The sequence below is a fragment of the Carassius gibelio genome, chromosome B13 (assembly GCF_023724105.1).
Source record: "Carassius gibelio isolate Cgi1373 ecotype wild population from Czech Republic chromosome B13, carGib1.2-hapl.c, whole genome shotgun sequence".
Classification (NCBI taxonomy): Eukaryota; Metazoa; Chordata; class Actinopteri; order Cypriniformes; family Cyprinidae; genus Carassius; species Carassius gibelio.
The window spans coordinates 24,497,803-24,516,208 of NC_068408.1; the positions used below are offsets into that span (position 1 = coordinate 24,497,803).

The 18,406-nt window shown below is 36.3% G+C and overlaps 1 protein-coding gene across 1 annotated transcript in view; it reads left to right on the forward strand.

Annotated features, from left to right (window-relative positions):
- Positions 1-18,406, forward strand: part of LOC127970366 (calcium uptake protein 1, mitochondrial-like) — a 71,242-nt gene that overhangs the window by 23,308 nt on the left and 29,528 nt on the right. Inside the window, exons 4-5 of the mRNA XM_052572911.1 lie at positions 41-203; positions 10,430-10,473. Of these exons, the coding sequence (XP_052428871.1) occupies positions 41-203; positions 10,430-10,473 (207 nt within the window). The remainder of the gene's footprint in view (positions 1-40; positions 204-10,429; positions 10,474-18,406) is intronic.

The window sequence follows — 18,406 nt, forward strand, 5'->3', positions numbered from 1 at the left end:
ATATTGACTGTAAGTGTGTGTTTCTGTGTGTGTGATACAGGTGATGGAGTATGAGAACCGGATCAGAGCTTACTCCACCCCAGACAAGATTTTTCGCTACTTTGCCACCCTGAAGATCATCAGTGAGCACGGAGATGCGGAGGTGTACATGACACCACAGGACTTTGTGCGCTCCATCACACCCAATGAGATACAGCCAGAGAGTGAGTTTCAATATTTCTTGACCAGGGTTGGGCAAAATTCAGAATTGGATATTCTGACCGGCCTCGTCAGACAGGATGTTAAATTGAAATCACAGGAAGAGGCATTTACAGAATTGAAAAGAAATTCAGCTGAGAATTTAGAAGAACATTTAAGAACATATAAGCATTCAAAGCTTGCAGTTCGTCACTTCCGCCAAAATGGATCAATGATTTTTTTGACGTCACCTTGTACTTCAGCTTCTCATCAAATCTTCTGACCAATCAAATCCTGTCTAGAATCCGAAGCTTCCCGCTCCCTATTAAATAGATGCTGAAGCAATGGCTGAAATCGAAATTATTTTTCTATTTAGAATTTTTTTCTCAGATGAAACTACTGTTTTTAGATTTAATACTGTAAAAAAATAAGACCGCCATCAAAAGATAAAAAGATTATTTTAAATACAAATTCAGGAGTTTGAAAGGCATTCAATTTGATTCTGAATGGCGCACATCCCTATCTTGCTCATGTATACACACATCACACATCAGTCATGTCTTTTTGTGCTGAGCTTCCTTCTGTGTGTGTAAATAGCTTAAAGCTTGACACACTCATATATACACTGTTAGCCACTGGCTTGTGGCGAAGCCTGTCTTCCTCATTCATTTCCTGTACTCTAATCCAAGTCTGTAACATTCCTCTGAGGGCTGAAGCTCTGATATGGGGTTCCTTTACATTGTAGGGTTTTTGATCTGCCTTGATCCTAAAAATAGCATAGTGAAGAAAACTGAAATCTACCCCACAGACATGTGGCGCTGTGTTGTGAAATTCAAACCACTGTCACAGTTTTGACCCTGGTCTACCAGCTGACCGGGTCATGCTCATCCGCCAAACCAGGGCTACGTTCCTCAATTGTTATGCCCTTCACTTCACTGACCTGAAGCATACATATGAGCTGACTCAAAATGTGAGCAGAAAACTTCTTTCTCAGGGATTCCCCTCAAAATAAGTGCTTAGGGAAGTTAGTGGATGCATGTTTAAAGTGAAATGGGAAGCAGCTTACAGCTTAACACAACTATATTTCCTTTTTTAAATATTCTGTTGTATTCTGTGCCATAAACGTATAAAAAACATTAAATATGTGGTCGATGTACCACAATGTCCCTCCTGTCAAATCAAAATGATGACAGTCTTTATAAAATACCCATTTAGCACTTTGTTTCTACTTTTTTTTTTGTATATTTTCTTGTTTTTATTGAAAACAAATGCCTCTGTGATCTGATTCGTGGTGAGAAACGGGTGAAGAAAAGGATCTGAAAACAGCTAATTCGAGCATCAAAAGCTAAAACTATTTTTACTCTCAATGCCACTATATCAGTTACAAGCTTGGATTCTTTTGTAATTTTTGTGTAACCCATGTTGCCAGATAATATAACCTATATACTTTGCCAGAATAATATGGTATAATATGCTTCCTGTGGATTTTAACAAAATCGTTTTGTTTGAGAAAACAATATGAACATATGCAGTTATTGGGTTTTCAGGTCAAGTCAGCTTTATTTATATAGCACTTTAAACAAAATGCATTGTGTCAAAGCAACTGAACAACATTCATTTGGAAAACAGTGTGTCAATAATGCAAAATGACCTTTAAAGACAGTTCATCATTGAACTCAGTTATGTCATCTCTGTTCATTTTAAATAGTGTCTGTGCATTTATTTGCAATCAAGTCAATGATATCGCTGTAGATGAAGTGACCCAAACTAAGCAAGCCAGAGGTGACAGCGGCAAGGAACCGAGACTCCATCGGTGACAGAATGGAGAAAAAAACCTTGGGAGAAACCAGGCTCAGTGGGGGGCCAGCTCTCCTCTGACCAGACGAAAACCAGTAGTTCAATTCCAGGCTGCAGCAAAGTCAGATTGTGCAGAAGAATCATCTGAATCATCAGAATAAGAGAGAAACAGACTAATATTAGCGTAGATGCCATTCTTCTAATGATGTAGAAAGTACGGTGTTATTTGAAGTGTTTCCAGTTCCGGTTTACCTAATTAATGCAGCCTAAAAATCCTTTAACGGATTTGGATATTAAAAGCATATTAGTATGTTATGTGTATGCCAGGTAAAAGAGATGGGTCTATAATCTAGATTTAAACTGCAAGAGTGTGTCTGCCAACCGAACAATGTTAGGTAGGTTATTCCAGAGTTAGGGCGCCAAATAGGAAAAGGATCTGCCGCCCGCAGTTGATTTTGTTATTTTAGGTATTATCAAATTGCCTGAGTTTTGAGAACGTAGCGGACGTAAAGGATTATAATGTAAAAGGAGCTCATTCAAATACTGAGGTGCTAAACCATTCAGGGCTTTATAAGTAATAAGCAGGATTTTAAAATGTATACGATGTTTGGTAGGGAGCCAGTGCAGTGTTGACAGGACCGGGCTAATATGGTCATACTTCCTGGTTCTAGTAAGAACTCTTGCTGCTGTATTTTGGACTAGCTGTAGTTTGTTTACCAAGCGTGCAGAACAACCACCCAATAAAGCATTACAATAATCTAACCTTGAGGTCATAATTGCTATCAAATAGCTCACCTAGGTTCCCAACTGATGACGAAGAATTGACAGAGCAGCCATCAAGTCTTAGTCAGTGTTCTAGGTTATTACAAGCAGAGTTTTTAGCTCCTATAATTCTATAGTCCTATGCTCACATATTATTATAGCCCACTTTGTGCTGATTACAGTGATATTAGACTTTAGCCATTAGATGTTTATAAGTAACTGAAAAAAGCACAAATGTCAGGACATGACAAAACTTCTCCAGGCCCCAAAAATATCATTAGACCTCTGTTTTTTTTTTGTTGTTTTTTTTCAGAATTTAGCAGTAAGAAATTACTCGTCATCCAGTTTTTTATATCGACTATGCATTCTGTTTTCAAATAGGTGTGTTTCACCGGGCCTCGAAGATATATAGAGCTGAGTATCATCAGCATAATACTAAGTGTATATAATACATAATACATAGTGAAAGCTAACAACGTGTTCCCTGATGATATCTCCCAAGGGTAACCTGTAAAGATGCAAGTGGAAGTGCTCTAAAGAAAGGTCCCCTCTTTCTGTTAAAGGAACACTCCACTTTTTTTTTATGCTCATTTTCCTCACTCCCCTAGAGTTTTACAATATCTAGAACAACCTGAATAAAATACAGTATTTTAGCCTAATCTGAGCTGAAGAAGCTAAATATATGACAATATAACAATATTTACAGAAAGGCAGTAAGGACATTGGTAAGAAGGAGGTTGAGAAGCATTGGTAAATAGAGTCATTATTTTTGTTTTATTTGCACACAAAAAGTATTCTCACTTCATTATTATCTTCATTAGTATTTAAAAATTACATTTTAATGTTTTTACATTATTATATGCAAACAGCTACATCCTGGCATTTGCATGTTGATGGAGGCTTAACTTTTGCACAGTACCTCCCTCCTGCTCTCCATTCCACGCCTCACATGATACGGGAGTCCATGACAGCTGAGCCGGGAAAACAGCTGTTGCGTGTAAAGCGATAGCAAACTGAGCAGAGGCTTTTAAAGGAGTGGAGCCCAACTCATCGAGTGTGTGTATCAGACGCCGACATTTCTTGCTAAATGAATTATCACGGTAGAATGAAAGACTCAGTCACTCTCACCCAGAGGCAGAGCTGATTCAAGAGATTTGATCGCTGGCCATGAATAACTGATAGAAGTGCTGATGGCTGCAAATGCATGTGTTTGAATGTATGAGTGCCTCGACACTTTCAGTTCAGCATTTTCAGACCAGTCTGCATAAGACATTTGTCATTTTTGACAGTAAGTTTTAGTTAATTGGATGATGCAATCACACATTTTTGCTTTAATCTGTTTACACAAGTTGGCTATGTTCCTGTTACAACCTGATTTGTTGATCCTGGAACAGCTTTCCTGTTAACAAATGGCTGCCATCTGATTAAGGGTTTATCCAAAAAATGAAAATTCTCTCATCATTAACACAACCTCATGTTGTGAATTTGAGGCAAAAATTAATAGTGACTTGGACACTTATTTGTCACCCAAAGAAAATCATCCTCTCTAAAGCAGCTCTCAAATCTTGTTCTTCATTCTATATATTTGACACAAATTTCTTGTTACGAGCTCTTGGTGCATAAAGAAGATTTGTAAAGTTGCAAAGACTAAAGTCTCAAATCCAAAGAGATATTCTTTATCAAATTTAAGACTCTGCCGCGCCCCCCTAAAATGGCTCGTTCAAACATGCCCCACATATTGATGCATTTAGGAATCTTTAAGATAACTTACAAGTTTCAACAGAACAGCAACACATTTTATGAACGACCATTTCGTAAACTTCGGAGAGGAGTTAATTCTGACCTTGCTACGACGGAGTTTTGCACGTCACGTGTGTGTGTGTGTGAGAAAGAGAGAGAGAGAGTCTTAACCGTCCGTGGCTTGTGGACTGCAAGTAAGACCACGCAAACAATAATGGCCACTATTAAAGCAAAGTGAATGTTGAAAAATGGCCACTTAATTTTGCGCTTTAAGGACCAAACAAGTATTCACTGTTTATTTGGAAGCAGTTGAACTGTCTGTAACTTCCTTTTTAATAGGGTCTGTTACCTCTTTTTGTTTGAGTCTAAATGATGGCAGTGACCAGCTCTGTGTCCGCACAGCCCCCCTCAGCAGTCCTCTGAGCCCCCCACACAACTCCACAGCTTTTAATTTAACTTTCCTGCTCTCTTTTTGTCCCGTGCAAGCATTGCACTACCCTGTGGTGAGCGGTGTAAGTTATTTATCCCAGTCACAGTATATATCACCATGTATATTATAGTTATTTTTGCTTGTAGCACACATCTTGGGTGTGCTTTATTTTTCCGTAATTCAACGGACCGGAGTCAGTTATTCCACTTATGTGTTTTAAGGACAAAACCCTGACAAATAAGGTGTGGTAACCGTAGTGTTTAACATATTTCATATCAAGCTTTGTAATTTTAAAGGCTTGAGCTAATGATAATGTAGTCAAATGCAGTTGTTAGAAAGTAAGAGAGATAATCTTTTTTAATAATGCATATTACTTAAAAAAAAAAAAAAAAAAAAAAAATATATATATATATATATATATAACAATTTTTTTTCACATTTTATAACAATAATTCTAAAACAGTAAAATGTATATTTTGAGTATACTTCTGATTGTCGCATAACCTTGACTGTAATGAGTATGTGACCACTAAATGTTTATATTTTGCATTTTTGTAATTTATTGCAAAATCTGTCATTACAAGTTAAATTATAGTTAATTAGTTAATTAAAAAAACATGATATGCATAAATTAATAACTCAAACGCCCTTAATAACTCTTGACTTATTTATAGACTTGTTCCAATCTTTAGTTTGACATTGGTTTGTGTCTCTTCGTCTGTCATGTGCAAATAACTCCTAACGCAGCTGCTCGTGCGTGATCAAATAGGTAGCTTAATTCTGATACATATGATGACTATCCATTATGACATGTAGCCATTTTTATATTTATGTAACCTACAAAATAATGTTCTTTTGCAATGTAATCCCTAATTTTTTTTATATTTTACATGTTTTTGCATGCCCATGAGCGCACAAATGGACCCAAATGCATTTGCTATTTTAACAACGCGACGCAGGACGGGAAAATGAGAACTGTGTCTGGCTGAAACTAGTAAAAACACTTGCGCTGTATTGCTCCGGTTGTATGATAGGGCCCTTCATCTGCATTTAATCATTTGGAAGAGGTTTTATTCAAAAAAGCTTGCATTGCACCTGAACTTAACATCTTTTCACTTCATCCATTCCCTAGTCTCAGCCTCAGTCCTAGTCTCGGGCCGTTGGCTGAACGTTGGATGCATATGGCGCACAAAAGTGGAAACGCTTCAGGAATGTCAAAGTAGTCATCGGATTGGTTGATTTCTACAGGATTTTCGCGAGACGTGTGTCGCGTTTTTGACATTCCGCCTGGAAACAAGGATACCGTGATGCCAAACCCCTTCACGAAAGAAGAAAGCCGCCGTGACAATGCATACTGTGACAACGAGCGCTTATCAGGATCAACTTAACAGTGGATTTTCAAAAGTATATGAAATATGTAAAGTTCGCGGCATAGAATCTTTAAAATATGTCAAAGAGTTTTACACACAGGTCTGTTATTGTGGAGACATTTCCAAGTCTCGAAACGTGATGATGAATGAAACGAACTGTGATTGGTTGTTTGACATGTCGGTCAAATGGCCTCATAGGTGGGCCTTAGCCAGTGAAACCTGCCATAGATTCCAGACCTTCAGTTTGGGCTACGTGAGACTATGCATTCCCTAGAAATCAAACCCATGACCTTGCGCTACTTGCATCTGAACTGTACTGTACATCTTTTCAGTTCAGGCATTCCCAGGGAATCAAACCCACAACATTGGCGTTGCAAGCTCGATGCTCTACAGCAATGCTGAATCAGTCGAGATTCCCATCCTCTCAGAATGAAAGACAGAGCACTAGGACGGTATGAGTGTGTATGTGGGTGTATAAGAACGTGGAGCATTATGCATATAGCAGAAATAGAGTGGAAGATGGCACAATTTAGCACGTAACACTTGGATGGCCTTCATTAATTCTCCTCATAGTCAAATGCCTTGTAACTGTAATTACAGAGAACAGTTTCACCAGTTTTATTAGAGTTTAGTGCCTCATTGGGTTTGGAGAAAGTGTTTTTTTTTTTTTTTTTAGTTATCCTGATGTGCCGAACACAGTTCCCTTGTGTAAACGTAGCAAAAAAAAAAATAACTGTTTAGCTGGTAGAGATATTTAATAATGTGTGGCACCCAGTTGTGATGAAGTCACAGTTTTTCCTGAGCCCTTTTGTCGTTTATGTTATGAGGGTTTGATGTATTCATAGTGGAGATGCTCTGACATCCAGAGTGGCTGCGCTTCACGGAGAAACACTGACTGTCTGATTAAAGCGTGCTTGTGTCGAGAATCTGTTAGCTGGTATTTGTCTGGTTGCACAAGCAACACGCTGCACTGCAATTCAGAAAAACTCATCCCTCGCTGTAAAGTGTGTTTCTTACTGCTACTACACTTGTGGATGTGATGTAAGGAGACCCACGGTGTGCTGAAGCGGGTTGTGATGTCATTAACGTTAGTTTAAAGAGTCTGGCTTTCCTTTAGGGAGAGAAGAGGGGTTGTAAAGAAAGGGAGAGTGAGGAAGTGAACACGAAATTCATTATTCATCTGGCTGCGTGGAAACCTGTTCCATAATTCATCCTGTTTCAGCAGCAGAATTAGAGAGATATGCTCAGCTCAAGGCAGTCCGGGCTTCAAACAGGAGTTAGGCTTTTCAGCTTTTCAGTCGTAATCTCGGTCATCCCCTCGCCTGCCACTCAAATGTTTTATGTAAAGAGAATGCAACTTTCGATAAGAATCCAATAATTTCTATGCCTAAAAAAGACAAATCAAAGGTTTTTATCTTGTAATTATTAGGGGTGTCCCCAACTAAAGATTTTCAAAGTCGAATCGGAATTTAAGAGTCTTGCTGATATTCGACTGATAGTCGAATCATAGGTTTGGGGGCGGGGCAAAATACATTGAGTCAAGTCAGACATTCGTCAGTCATAATTACTGATGTTAACACACAGGGGAAATGTGTAACAAATGCCTCGCAGAGACAAACGGGGTAAATAATGTTTTTATATAAAGATAGTTAACACTTAACGTCGGCGAAACCGCAACAATTAACAATTTTTACAATAGTGCTCTCACTATAAAGTTAGCCTATATGACAGTAGTTATTAATGTTCTGCATTTCTGTTTTGAGCTGTGCGCACTGAAGATGACCAGTAGAGTGGCGCATTTGATAGCAAGTTTTTAATCAATGGGATTCAACTCATAATTTCATATAGAATATGCTTCGTTATTTATACAACATAACGTTAATATTAGGACTTATAGGCTATTTGCAAAAAGAGCCCAAATGCAAATGAACGTCTCTGAATGAACTTCTTTTGTGGAAACGTTCTTCACGAAACAATGTGCAGAAACACGGCTGCTAAACTCTAAAAATTCACAGTGTTTTATTATAATGGTGTTCTCATTATAATGGTATGGGTGTGACAGTCTAGTCATAGTTATTAATATTCTGCTTTGTAGTTTGTCCTGCTCGCGCTGTGCACTGAAGAGATATCACCGTAGTACTACGATGAAGCGCTTGACTCAAAATCAAATGCCCCCAGTAATTATTATACATTTTATTTGGAATTTAATAGATATGATTATTCATAATTAATAACTGATGTCTATGTATATACTTGTATACACTTATATGTGTGTGTGTGTGTGTGTGTCTGTGTGTGTGTTTACTGGAATTTTTTAAGATGGATAAGAATTGATAGCAAAGATTTATATTGTTAGAAAAGGTTTATATTTTGAATAAAAGCTATTCTTTTACACTTTTTATTCATCAAAGAATCCTGAAAAAAGTATTGCAGTTTCCCCGAAAAATATTTGGCAGCGCAACTGTTGCCAACGTTGATGATACTAATAATAAATCAGCATATTAGAAAGATTTCTGAAGGAACATGTGACACTTTATTCTGTGGTAATGGCTGAAGGAATATATATATATATATATATATACACACACACACACACACACACATTTTTCTTTAGCACAAAATATTAGAATTATTTTTTTAAGAATCATGTGACACAAGACTAGAGTAATGATGCTGAAAATTGATCACAGAAAAAAACATTTAAACTATATTCAAATATAGTATGAAATTTTTTTCTTTTTTTTTCAGTTGTAATAATATTTCAGAGTATTGCTGGTTAGACTGTATTATTGATCAAAGTAATGCATCCTGGTTGCGCATTAGAGGCTTTTTTCATTCCGTAGACGTCCATTGTAAGTGCACGCTTGTGTTTACTAACTTAGGGACAATTGTAAATTATTTTTAGTGTTAATCTGTTCCTTTGTTGTTCCTTTAATGGACTGCACAAAGGATAAAGTCTTGGCTCATGAAGCTGACTCTAGATCAGCAGAGTCTGTGCTGTTCATCCTCAGTTCAGCTCTCTACTGCATTCAGCACAAGATTAATGGAGAAATGATTTGATGCTGAACGACTCTGACGCTGACATTTATTTGGATCTTCTGGAACATGGAAATGAGCCTTAATAGCTTATATTAATCACTCATACACGTCAGTAATCGTCCAGTTCCTGTAGTGACATCTATAAATGCAAATGACTGCAGGGATTCAAAGATCTGTTTATAAATAGGCTTGTTTATGTGTGATAAAAAGTCTCTTCAAAATCTAGTGAGTTGGCTATTTAGTCAGCAAGTCCTCATAGGCACTTTACCACAGAGAAAGCCGTACATAAACAGACAGCATGAGCATGCATTTTAACCATATTCTAAAGCATCACTGCATAGAGAAAACATTTTTATGTTTTTGAAAGAAGCTTTTGTACTCACCACCAATGATTTATTTGAACATCAATAAAGTAATATTATAGCATTTAATCGTTTAGCAGATATATAACAAATTATATATAAAAAAAGACTTAGAATAACTATTTTCTATTTGAAAATATTTTAAAATGTAATTTATTCCTGTGATAAAAGCTGAATTTTCTTTCATCGTCAAATTATCTTTCAGAAATCATTCTAATATGATGATTTTCTGCTCAAGAAACATTATTATCATCATCAGTGTTGAATTTTTCCTGTTGGATATTTGTATGTATTTATTAAGCATGATACACCACCATCTAAAAAGGAAAATTAAAAAAAATAGTAATAATAACATTTTTGTTTAGCAATGACATTCAATTGATTAAAAGTGAAGTAAAGGCATTTTTAATGTTACAGAAAGTTTATGTTTTCTCACCTGTTTTCAACATGGGTAAGAATAAGGAAGCACCAAGCACCACTTTTTAAGCACCAAATCATAATATTAGAAAGATTTTCGAAGGACCATGTGACATTGAAGACTGGAGTTACTGTATTTTTGATCAATTAAATGCAGTCTTGGTAACATAAGAGACTTGCTTTAAAAACATCACAAAATCTTAATTATTCTAAAGTCTTGACTTGTAGTATATAAAATCATTTAGTATCAAACTGTAGTTTAGTCTGATAAAATGGTATATTTTATCCAATATTGTGTTTGACTGTGTCTTCCTCTCTGTGTCTCTCTCTTACAGACCTTGGTCTGGATCAGTTTGTGGTGAAACGCTTTGATGGAAAGGTAAGCAGCGAGATCTGTGTGCGTGTGCGTATGTGGGCGTGTGAGTGGGAACCGAATAGTTACTTTGCCATTGTGCAGCTCGACAGGATGACGCAGGATGGAGACGTTTGTTCTCATTCACTCTTCATAAAAATCTTTCACTCTCTCTCTCTCCACAGAACCTCATCCACAGCTCAATCATGAGCACACTTTGAGATGGTCACTCTCGTGCAGTGTAAAACACTCATTGCACGCTTGAAACGTTTTGCATGACAATTTACACATACATTCTCATCGGGGGCATTTGTTGTCATTTATATAGTCATGTGTGTTTTCTGTAATTTACGAAAGTCTGGCCTCCAATTTCTGCTTTCTCTTGGTTCTCAATGTCTATAGGTTACAATCTTTAAACACACCTCTGCTGTGTTTACCTTTTAAACGTGTCTATCTTTGCCTTGCTCTACTTACTTGATCTCTCAAGCAGATCATTTATTTTAGAGAACAGATGCTTCTGATATTCCAAGTCAATACTTTTTTGTATTGTGTCAGGGAATCCAAGCAACAGTGCAGTTATGTGAAAACATGCTCTTTTGTTGATTTTGATTGCTTACATTTGTAATTCGCTTTGGATAAAAGTGTTTGCTGAATGACTAAATGTAAATGTAATTATTATTTAAAGTAATTACCGTATTTTTCTGACTATATTTTCTGACTATAAGCACCTGAGTATAAGTCGCATCAGTCCAAAAATACGTCATGATGAGGAAAAAAATATATAAGTCACACATAAGTCGCATTTATTTAGAACCAAGAGAAAACATTACCATCTACAGCCGCGAGAGGGCGCTCTATGTTTTCAGTGTAGGCTACAGGAGCAGTGAGCAGCATAGAGCGCCCTCTCTCGGCTGTAGACGGTAATGTTTTCTCTTGGTTCATTTCTCTTGGTTCATGGCAAATTAATTTTGATAAATAAGTCGCACCTGACTATAAGTCGCAGGACCAGCCAAACTATGAAAAAAGTGTGACTTATAGTCCGGAAAATACGGTAAATATAGTCTCTTAAAATTAAATATATTAAAAAAAACTAGAGAGCGAAAAAAATAATAATTCAAAGCTATTTTATGTCCTATTAAGTTTACTCAAAATATGTATCAGATTATATAATTTCTAATCAGTAATCAGTAATCAGAGCCATATTTGTAGCAAATATAATTTTGTATATGACTTAGACTATAAAAAAAGTTATGCTGGAAAAAGTAGTTGCTACTTTTAGTTAGTTGTTCCAAAACACTGTTGTTTATTTTAAGTCAAACAGGCATCAAAATTATCAAGTGTTTCTGAAGATATCAAAAATCTGGTTCAGGTGTGTTTTTGATTAAAAGTGGAGCAGAACTTGTCTTAAAGCTGCGTTCACGCCATGCCGTAATTACCGGAATGATAAAAAGAGTCTAGACCAAGTTATCACTTTTAGCTTTTTATTAAATGAAAAAATGTGTATGTAACTGAAGTAGTGCAAAACAAGTACAGAAAGTGCATTCGGTCAACTTTTTTAGTGCATGCAATTCACTAATTGCACTGTGCACGTGGGGAAATAATTAAAGGGGTCATATGGTGATTTTTATTTTATTTAATTATTTTATGTATTTGGTGTAACTGAATATGCTGATATGCTTTAATGTTAAAAAAAACACAATATTTTTCAAATACTGTACATTATTGTAAGTCCTCTATGCCCTGCCTCTCTCAAACATGTTGTTTTCTACAAAGTCCCTCCTTCCAACAAGAGCAGTCTGCTCTGATTGGCCAATTGAACCAAAGCATTGTGATTGGCTGAGCACCCCAAGCACTCGTTTGAAATGTAACACCCTTTTCCATTATTGTGAGCTTCATCTTTCTAAATAAATGTAAAGACAGTTAATAATTTCCTTAGTTTTACCATCAGTTCAAGCTCGAAAGAGGAACAGAGTGGTGTGACAAACACAGTGATGATGCTCGTATGTGTTTGCAGTACACAAGCCACGGACGGTTAAGACGGCTGACTCCACTGTGTGACCATCTCTCTCTCTCTCTATCTCTCACACACAGGCGACACGCAAAACTCCGCATTTGAACATTCAATAGCAAATACTTAAACTAAAATCAAAACATACTTACAGAAGTTGCTTCAGAAGCAACAGATTGTCATAGTAAAGGCAGAATTACCTCCTCTTTAAGGTTTAAGAAACGGTCATTCATAAAATGGCGTTGCTGTTCTGTTGTAACTTGTAAGTAATCTTAAAGATTCCTAAATGCATCTACTTTTGAAAGGCCAAATAAAGTGCTTTTGCTTTAGCCTAGATACACACTGCATCTCTCTGACATGTCTGCTTCAACACTAACTGCAGTTACTGAAACCTCACCTTCTTTCTTTGCGTTAACATTTGGGCGGCATTACGCAAATATTCCACATAGTGATGTAGACATGTGGGGGCGTGTCTTAACTTTGATAAAGAATATCTCTTTAGATTTGAGACTTTAGTCGTTGCAACTTTACAGATCTTTTTTATGCACCAAGAGCTTTTTACACTTCATAGAGAAGGGAAAAATTTAAATAGCATTATATGACCCCTTTAAACTGGGATAAGTTTTATTTTTTGTATACAAGTTTTTAGCAAAGAACACAAGTCTGTCAACTGCCTCTGGTTTAAGAGAAGCTCTGTGGCATGAAACTATGTTCTCGCTGGCACTTAAAACTCTCAGATGGGGAGCTAGTTGTTGGAACACATATTCATTTCTTTCAAATCATTGCTTCCACAATGAGGAGCGAGCATGCGTGTATGGTTGCCAGATTGCTTAAAATAAGCAAAACCCTGGACAGAAAATGTGTTTCTTGTAACTGCAAAGCTCTGATTCGGGGATTTGATCTCTTGATATCTGGCCACCGCACTCACAAGAGCTTGGCGTAGTAGAGTCATGTAGAGCTGTCTGCAATAACATGTTGACTCCTTTTTGGGACATTCGGCACGTTCTTTTGAGAAAGTATGTTTAAAATGTAAATTATTCGATATTCATGATATTTTCAATTTTTACATTGTCGTCAAAATTATTGCAATATCATCGTTAATATTCGATATATCACCCAGCCCTAGCATCCATAAAAATTTCAGGTGCTTAAAGTCTAATGTGTCCCTAGCTTTAGTGCACCAGTATCACAAGCAGGTCTCAGCTGATGATTTTCACAGCGTTGTTTGTGATTTCAGGACTTTGTCCCATTTTCCTTGTACTGGAAACAGACTCTTGTCTCCAAAGTCATTAAGAAGGAACATTAGTCAAATGACCCGCTCAGAGAGCGGCTGTCACCCTACAGATGTACCTTTAAACAGGCTGATCTCTGGACTGGGCTGGGTCACTTAATGACTGTTTGTGCTGTTCACACACACATTTTAACTAGGTGTATTTGTTTGCACATTAGTACTAATGAGTTGGTGAATCAGTCTCTGGTCAAATGCTCATAAATCACTCGTCAGTTTCTCAATGAAGTCTAATCACACCAGGTTTATATTTATGTCTATCCACTGTACATACAAGATGCATAACGTTTCAGTATCCTCAGGGACATACAGTTGCTCTCTCACTCTGCATGATTGTTTTCTTGATCAGCTCAGTTTTTTCAGGGGTGCAATGATTTTTAGAGTAAATCTCAGCAACCAGTCAAGAACATGTCCAAGTCATTACACTCCAAAATCCAAATAAATAAAATAAGAGAATATATATATATATATATATATATATATATATATATATATATATATATATATATATATATATATATATATATATATATATATTATATATATATATATATATATATATATATATATATATATATATATATATATATATCAATTATATATTTTTTTCTTGTAAAAGGAAGGTCTAATTTCTGCTATACCAGATTTAAACCGATTTCCCAAACACTCCCCCATCTGCTGGTTGCACGAATACTGTATATAGCCTTGCCCCTAAGCCAACATTGTTGGTTGAGCCTTTGTAGTTTTTCCACTTTCAGATTTTAACATGATAAATGTATCTTTCAAATACCATAGTTAGTATAGTTTTTTTTCGTACTGTACTGTGGCTTTTGCTCCCAAACAAAAAAATTGTGTAAACTTATATCATCTGAAGAGATCACCACATTTCACATTTCTGTTTTGTTGTAATTTAAGTAATTGTAGTAGCTGTTGCATTCTGGTGGAAACCCTGGTCAAATCTGCTCATTACTGTCCTGTATAAATGCGTGAAGTAACATTTCTTAGATAGCCTTTACTGGAAAAATTCAATTTCCAGGTTTTGTATATTGCCCTCTTTCCATCTCCTCTTTGTTCTCGTTTTGTTCCCATGGGTATTGTTGACCTTAGGGATGTGGAATATGTCTTGTTGTTACTTCATTTCCATATTTTTGTCAAATCTGATGTCCCGTCAGGACTGCTGTATCCATCTCCCTGTCCTCTTCTTCTTCCACACTTCCTCGTGTCAACATGGCCACTAAATCCTGGATTGAGAAATGAGATTCCAGGAACCGTATTTTTAGCAAGTTAGCGCATGGGTGCACTATGATAACAAACACTCTTGTGTAATTGTTTTGCTTTCTGTGAGCGTGTGAACACACCAGCACTTTTAACCTTCTCTTTCATCTATCAACAGTATTTCGCAGGTCATCGCAGCTGGTGCTTTGCAAGTGTGACTTTCACAGCTAAAACGGGTTGTGTGTGTGTGTGTGTGAGAGAGAGAGAGTGTGTGTGTGCGTTCCCTTCAGCCCATTTTAATGCGCACAGGCATTTTGCAAACACTATGTGTGTTTTCCAAAAATATTGTTAGTGTTGGGGAAGCTACATTGAAACTAGTGTGTCAAGATGAAACTACTAGTCAGTCTATCTCATACTTTAAAGAAATAGTTCACCCCAAAATTAAAATTCTATCGTTAATTACATACTCTCGTCATTGCTAGCATTTTTTCATATTCAGAACACAAATCAAGATATTTTTGATGAAATCCAAGAGCTTTCTAGCACATTCAAGGCCCAAAAAGGTAGAGAGGACAATGTTAAAATAGTCCATTTGACATCAGTGGTTCAACCGTAATGCTATGAAGCTACAAGAATGCTTTTTGAGTGCAATAATTCTTCTATTCTTCCTTTATTTAGTATGGATGTAATTAATAACATGTGGTTGATTTGCAAGATTCGCTACGTCTGGTTCAGTCAGTGAGTCAGCCGACAGACCAATTCAAACCCATAACTTATGAGTTCAACAACATTTTTAAATTTTTCACATAAATAGCTCTTGGTTCCCAAACTTAGGAGCTCCCTAACACTGACAATATGTAATTATGTGTATGAACATGTAACTGTATATCAATGCTCAATCTCTTTTAACACATGAATTCACTGTTCCTCTAGGCATCAAGATGTCCTCCATTGTTTTTTTGTTTTTTTTGAGGATATAATTGTTGTGTTGTGTTTGTGGTGACAGTGATTAATTTGTGCTCTTTTGACTCTTTCTGTGTCCATCTAACCAATAAACCCCGTCGTTCTCTCCTCTGCCATCTTTTTACTTCTCCATCCATCCCTATGGACCCCCCTCCCCCTTTCTGTGCACCCCTCCCTCTCTGCAGGACTTCTGGCAGGTATGGGGCGCATGCCAAAGCTGCATGGGACTGCGTGTGTGCGAATGAGTCATTCAGCCTCAGTAGTGGTTATTCTGAAAATTTCACCAGACCTCTTAGTCCTTCTCTTTCTTTTCTTCTTCTTCTCCTTGAGTTGTCAGAGAGGAAATCCACATAAGTTCCCAGATGTGAAGCTCTGGCCAAACAATGCATTAAAAACCTCTACATTTCATTAAAAATCACTGTATGAGTAATAAAACTCAGCCAGCCTGGGCCAGATGAGTTAAAGAGCTTTAGCTCAGCAGAAAAGAGAGATTTGAATAATATGACTACGGCAAAGGAGGAGTGAAGTTACTGACAGTGCATTTTCCAGAAGAGCAGAGAGGAGAGGCAGACTGGAGCGAATATGAGCCTGGGTCAGATCGCATATGGCCTGATGGCAGTTGTAGCATCTGGGGGGGGTTCTGTTATCCCACCCCCCCACCCCGCCCCCCAAAAAAAACCTATCAGTGGCAAGTGAATTGTGCAGTTTCCTTGGCATAAATCTTTATAGTTTGCCATGAAGTAGTATTCATTTTTTTTTTGGCTAAAAATTATTTTTTGTTCAAATGTTTGGAACATATAAGAACTCGTCTCATAAGAAGTCACTTCTGCTCACAAAAAACTGCATTTATTTGCTTCAAATTTCCACAAAATGTACACAAAAATATATAGTAGCACAACTTATATGTATGTATATATATGTATGTGTATGTATATATATATGTATAATCCCCCCTCAGGATTATTTGATGACTATAAAGTTTAAAAGAACACACTTTTTTTCCTAAATTTATTTGATGTCACTTTTGATCGATTCAATGCATTCTTGCAGAATAAAAATATTAAATTTCTTAAATCCTAATGAACCCAAACAGTTGAAAGGTTTTGTGAACAGCTGAACACTTTTTTTTTTTTTTTAATTGACTTTTTCTCTTTAGTAGGTTGGTTATGACATATGGAACAAGGCATACTTTTTGTACATGATGTTTCTTTAGCTAGCTAATAGTGAATATGTGACACATTAAGCAGACGCTTGCAGTTGTGTGCCATTTCTGTGGCCCTTATGGCCAGTGTTGCCAGATTGAATGAATTCCAAGCGATTGGACTCGTTCTGAGCCCTAAAGCTCAGAAAAACCCTCCCACTCAAACAAAAAAACCCCACAAAACTTTAACTGTCAAAGTAATGTGATAGAATATGTCAAATCAATCAAGGTTGAATTATATAAAAAAACGTTAGATAAATTCCCCATGAGAATAATAGTAATAGCAATAATAATATTTTTTATATCACCTTAAAATGTAGATCTCAAAGAGCTTTACAAAATTTAATTTAAAAATACAGTATATAAAATAAAACCAATCAAAAATATGAAAAGAAATACATTCAAAACAATAACAATTAAAAGTATAACAATGACAAATAAAAATATAAAAATTATATAAATGTTTAGTTAAAAGCTACCCTAACAAAATTAGTTTTAAGGCGAGATTTAAAGGTCCCGTTATTTGCGCTTTTTTGAAGCTTTGATTGTGTTTACAGTGTGCAATATAACATGTGTTCATGATTCGCGTGTAAAAAAAAACAGTATTTTTCACACAGTTCACCTATCTGTATAACGCTGCTTTCACTGTCATAAAAACGGGCTGATGACTTCCTTGTTCTATAAAGTCCCTCCTTCAGAAATACGTAACGAGTTCTGATTGGGCCAGCGGTTCCTGTGTTGTGATTCGACAGCAGCTTACAGCACGCTGCTCTCCTGCAAACATGATTGGACTAGTTTTGAGAAGCAAGTGGGCTGGAGATGTACTTATAATCAAAGTTGCGTTTTTTTTACATTTACATTTACATTTATTCATTTAGCAGACGCTTTTATCCAAAGCGACTTACAGATGAAGACAGTGGAAGCAATCAAAAACAACAAAAAGAGCAATGATATATAAGTGCTATAACAAGTCTCAGTTAGTTTAACACAGTACACGTAGCATGGGATTTTAACTAATATAATAAATAAAAAAGAAAACAGATAGAATAAAATAAATAAATAAAAAATAAAAGAATAGAGCAAGCTAGTTAGAGGTCTTTACACACACATACACACACACACACATACATATACAAATTGCATAATAAATGAAAAGAAAATAGAATACAAAAAGATTAGAAAGGTAGTTAGATTTTTTTAAAGAATAGAATTAGAATAGTGAGTGTTAAAGTTAGAGGGTCAAATAAAGATGGAAGAGATTCACATTCGTTTTTTTGCACAGCCC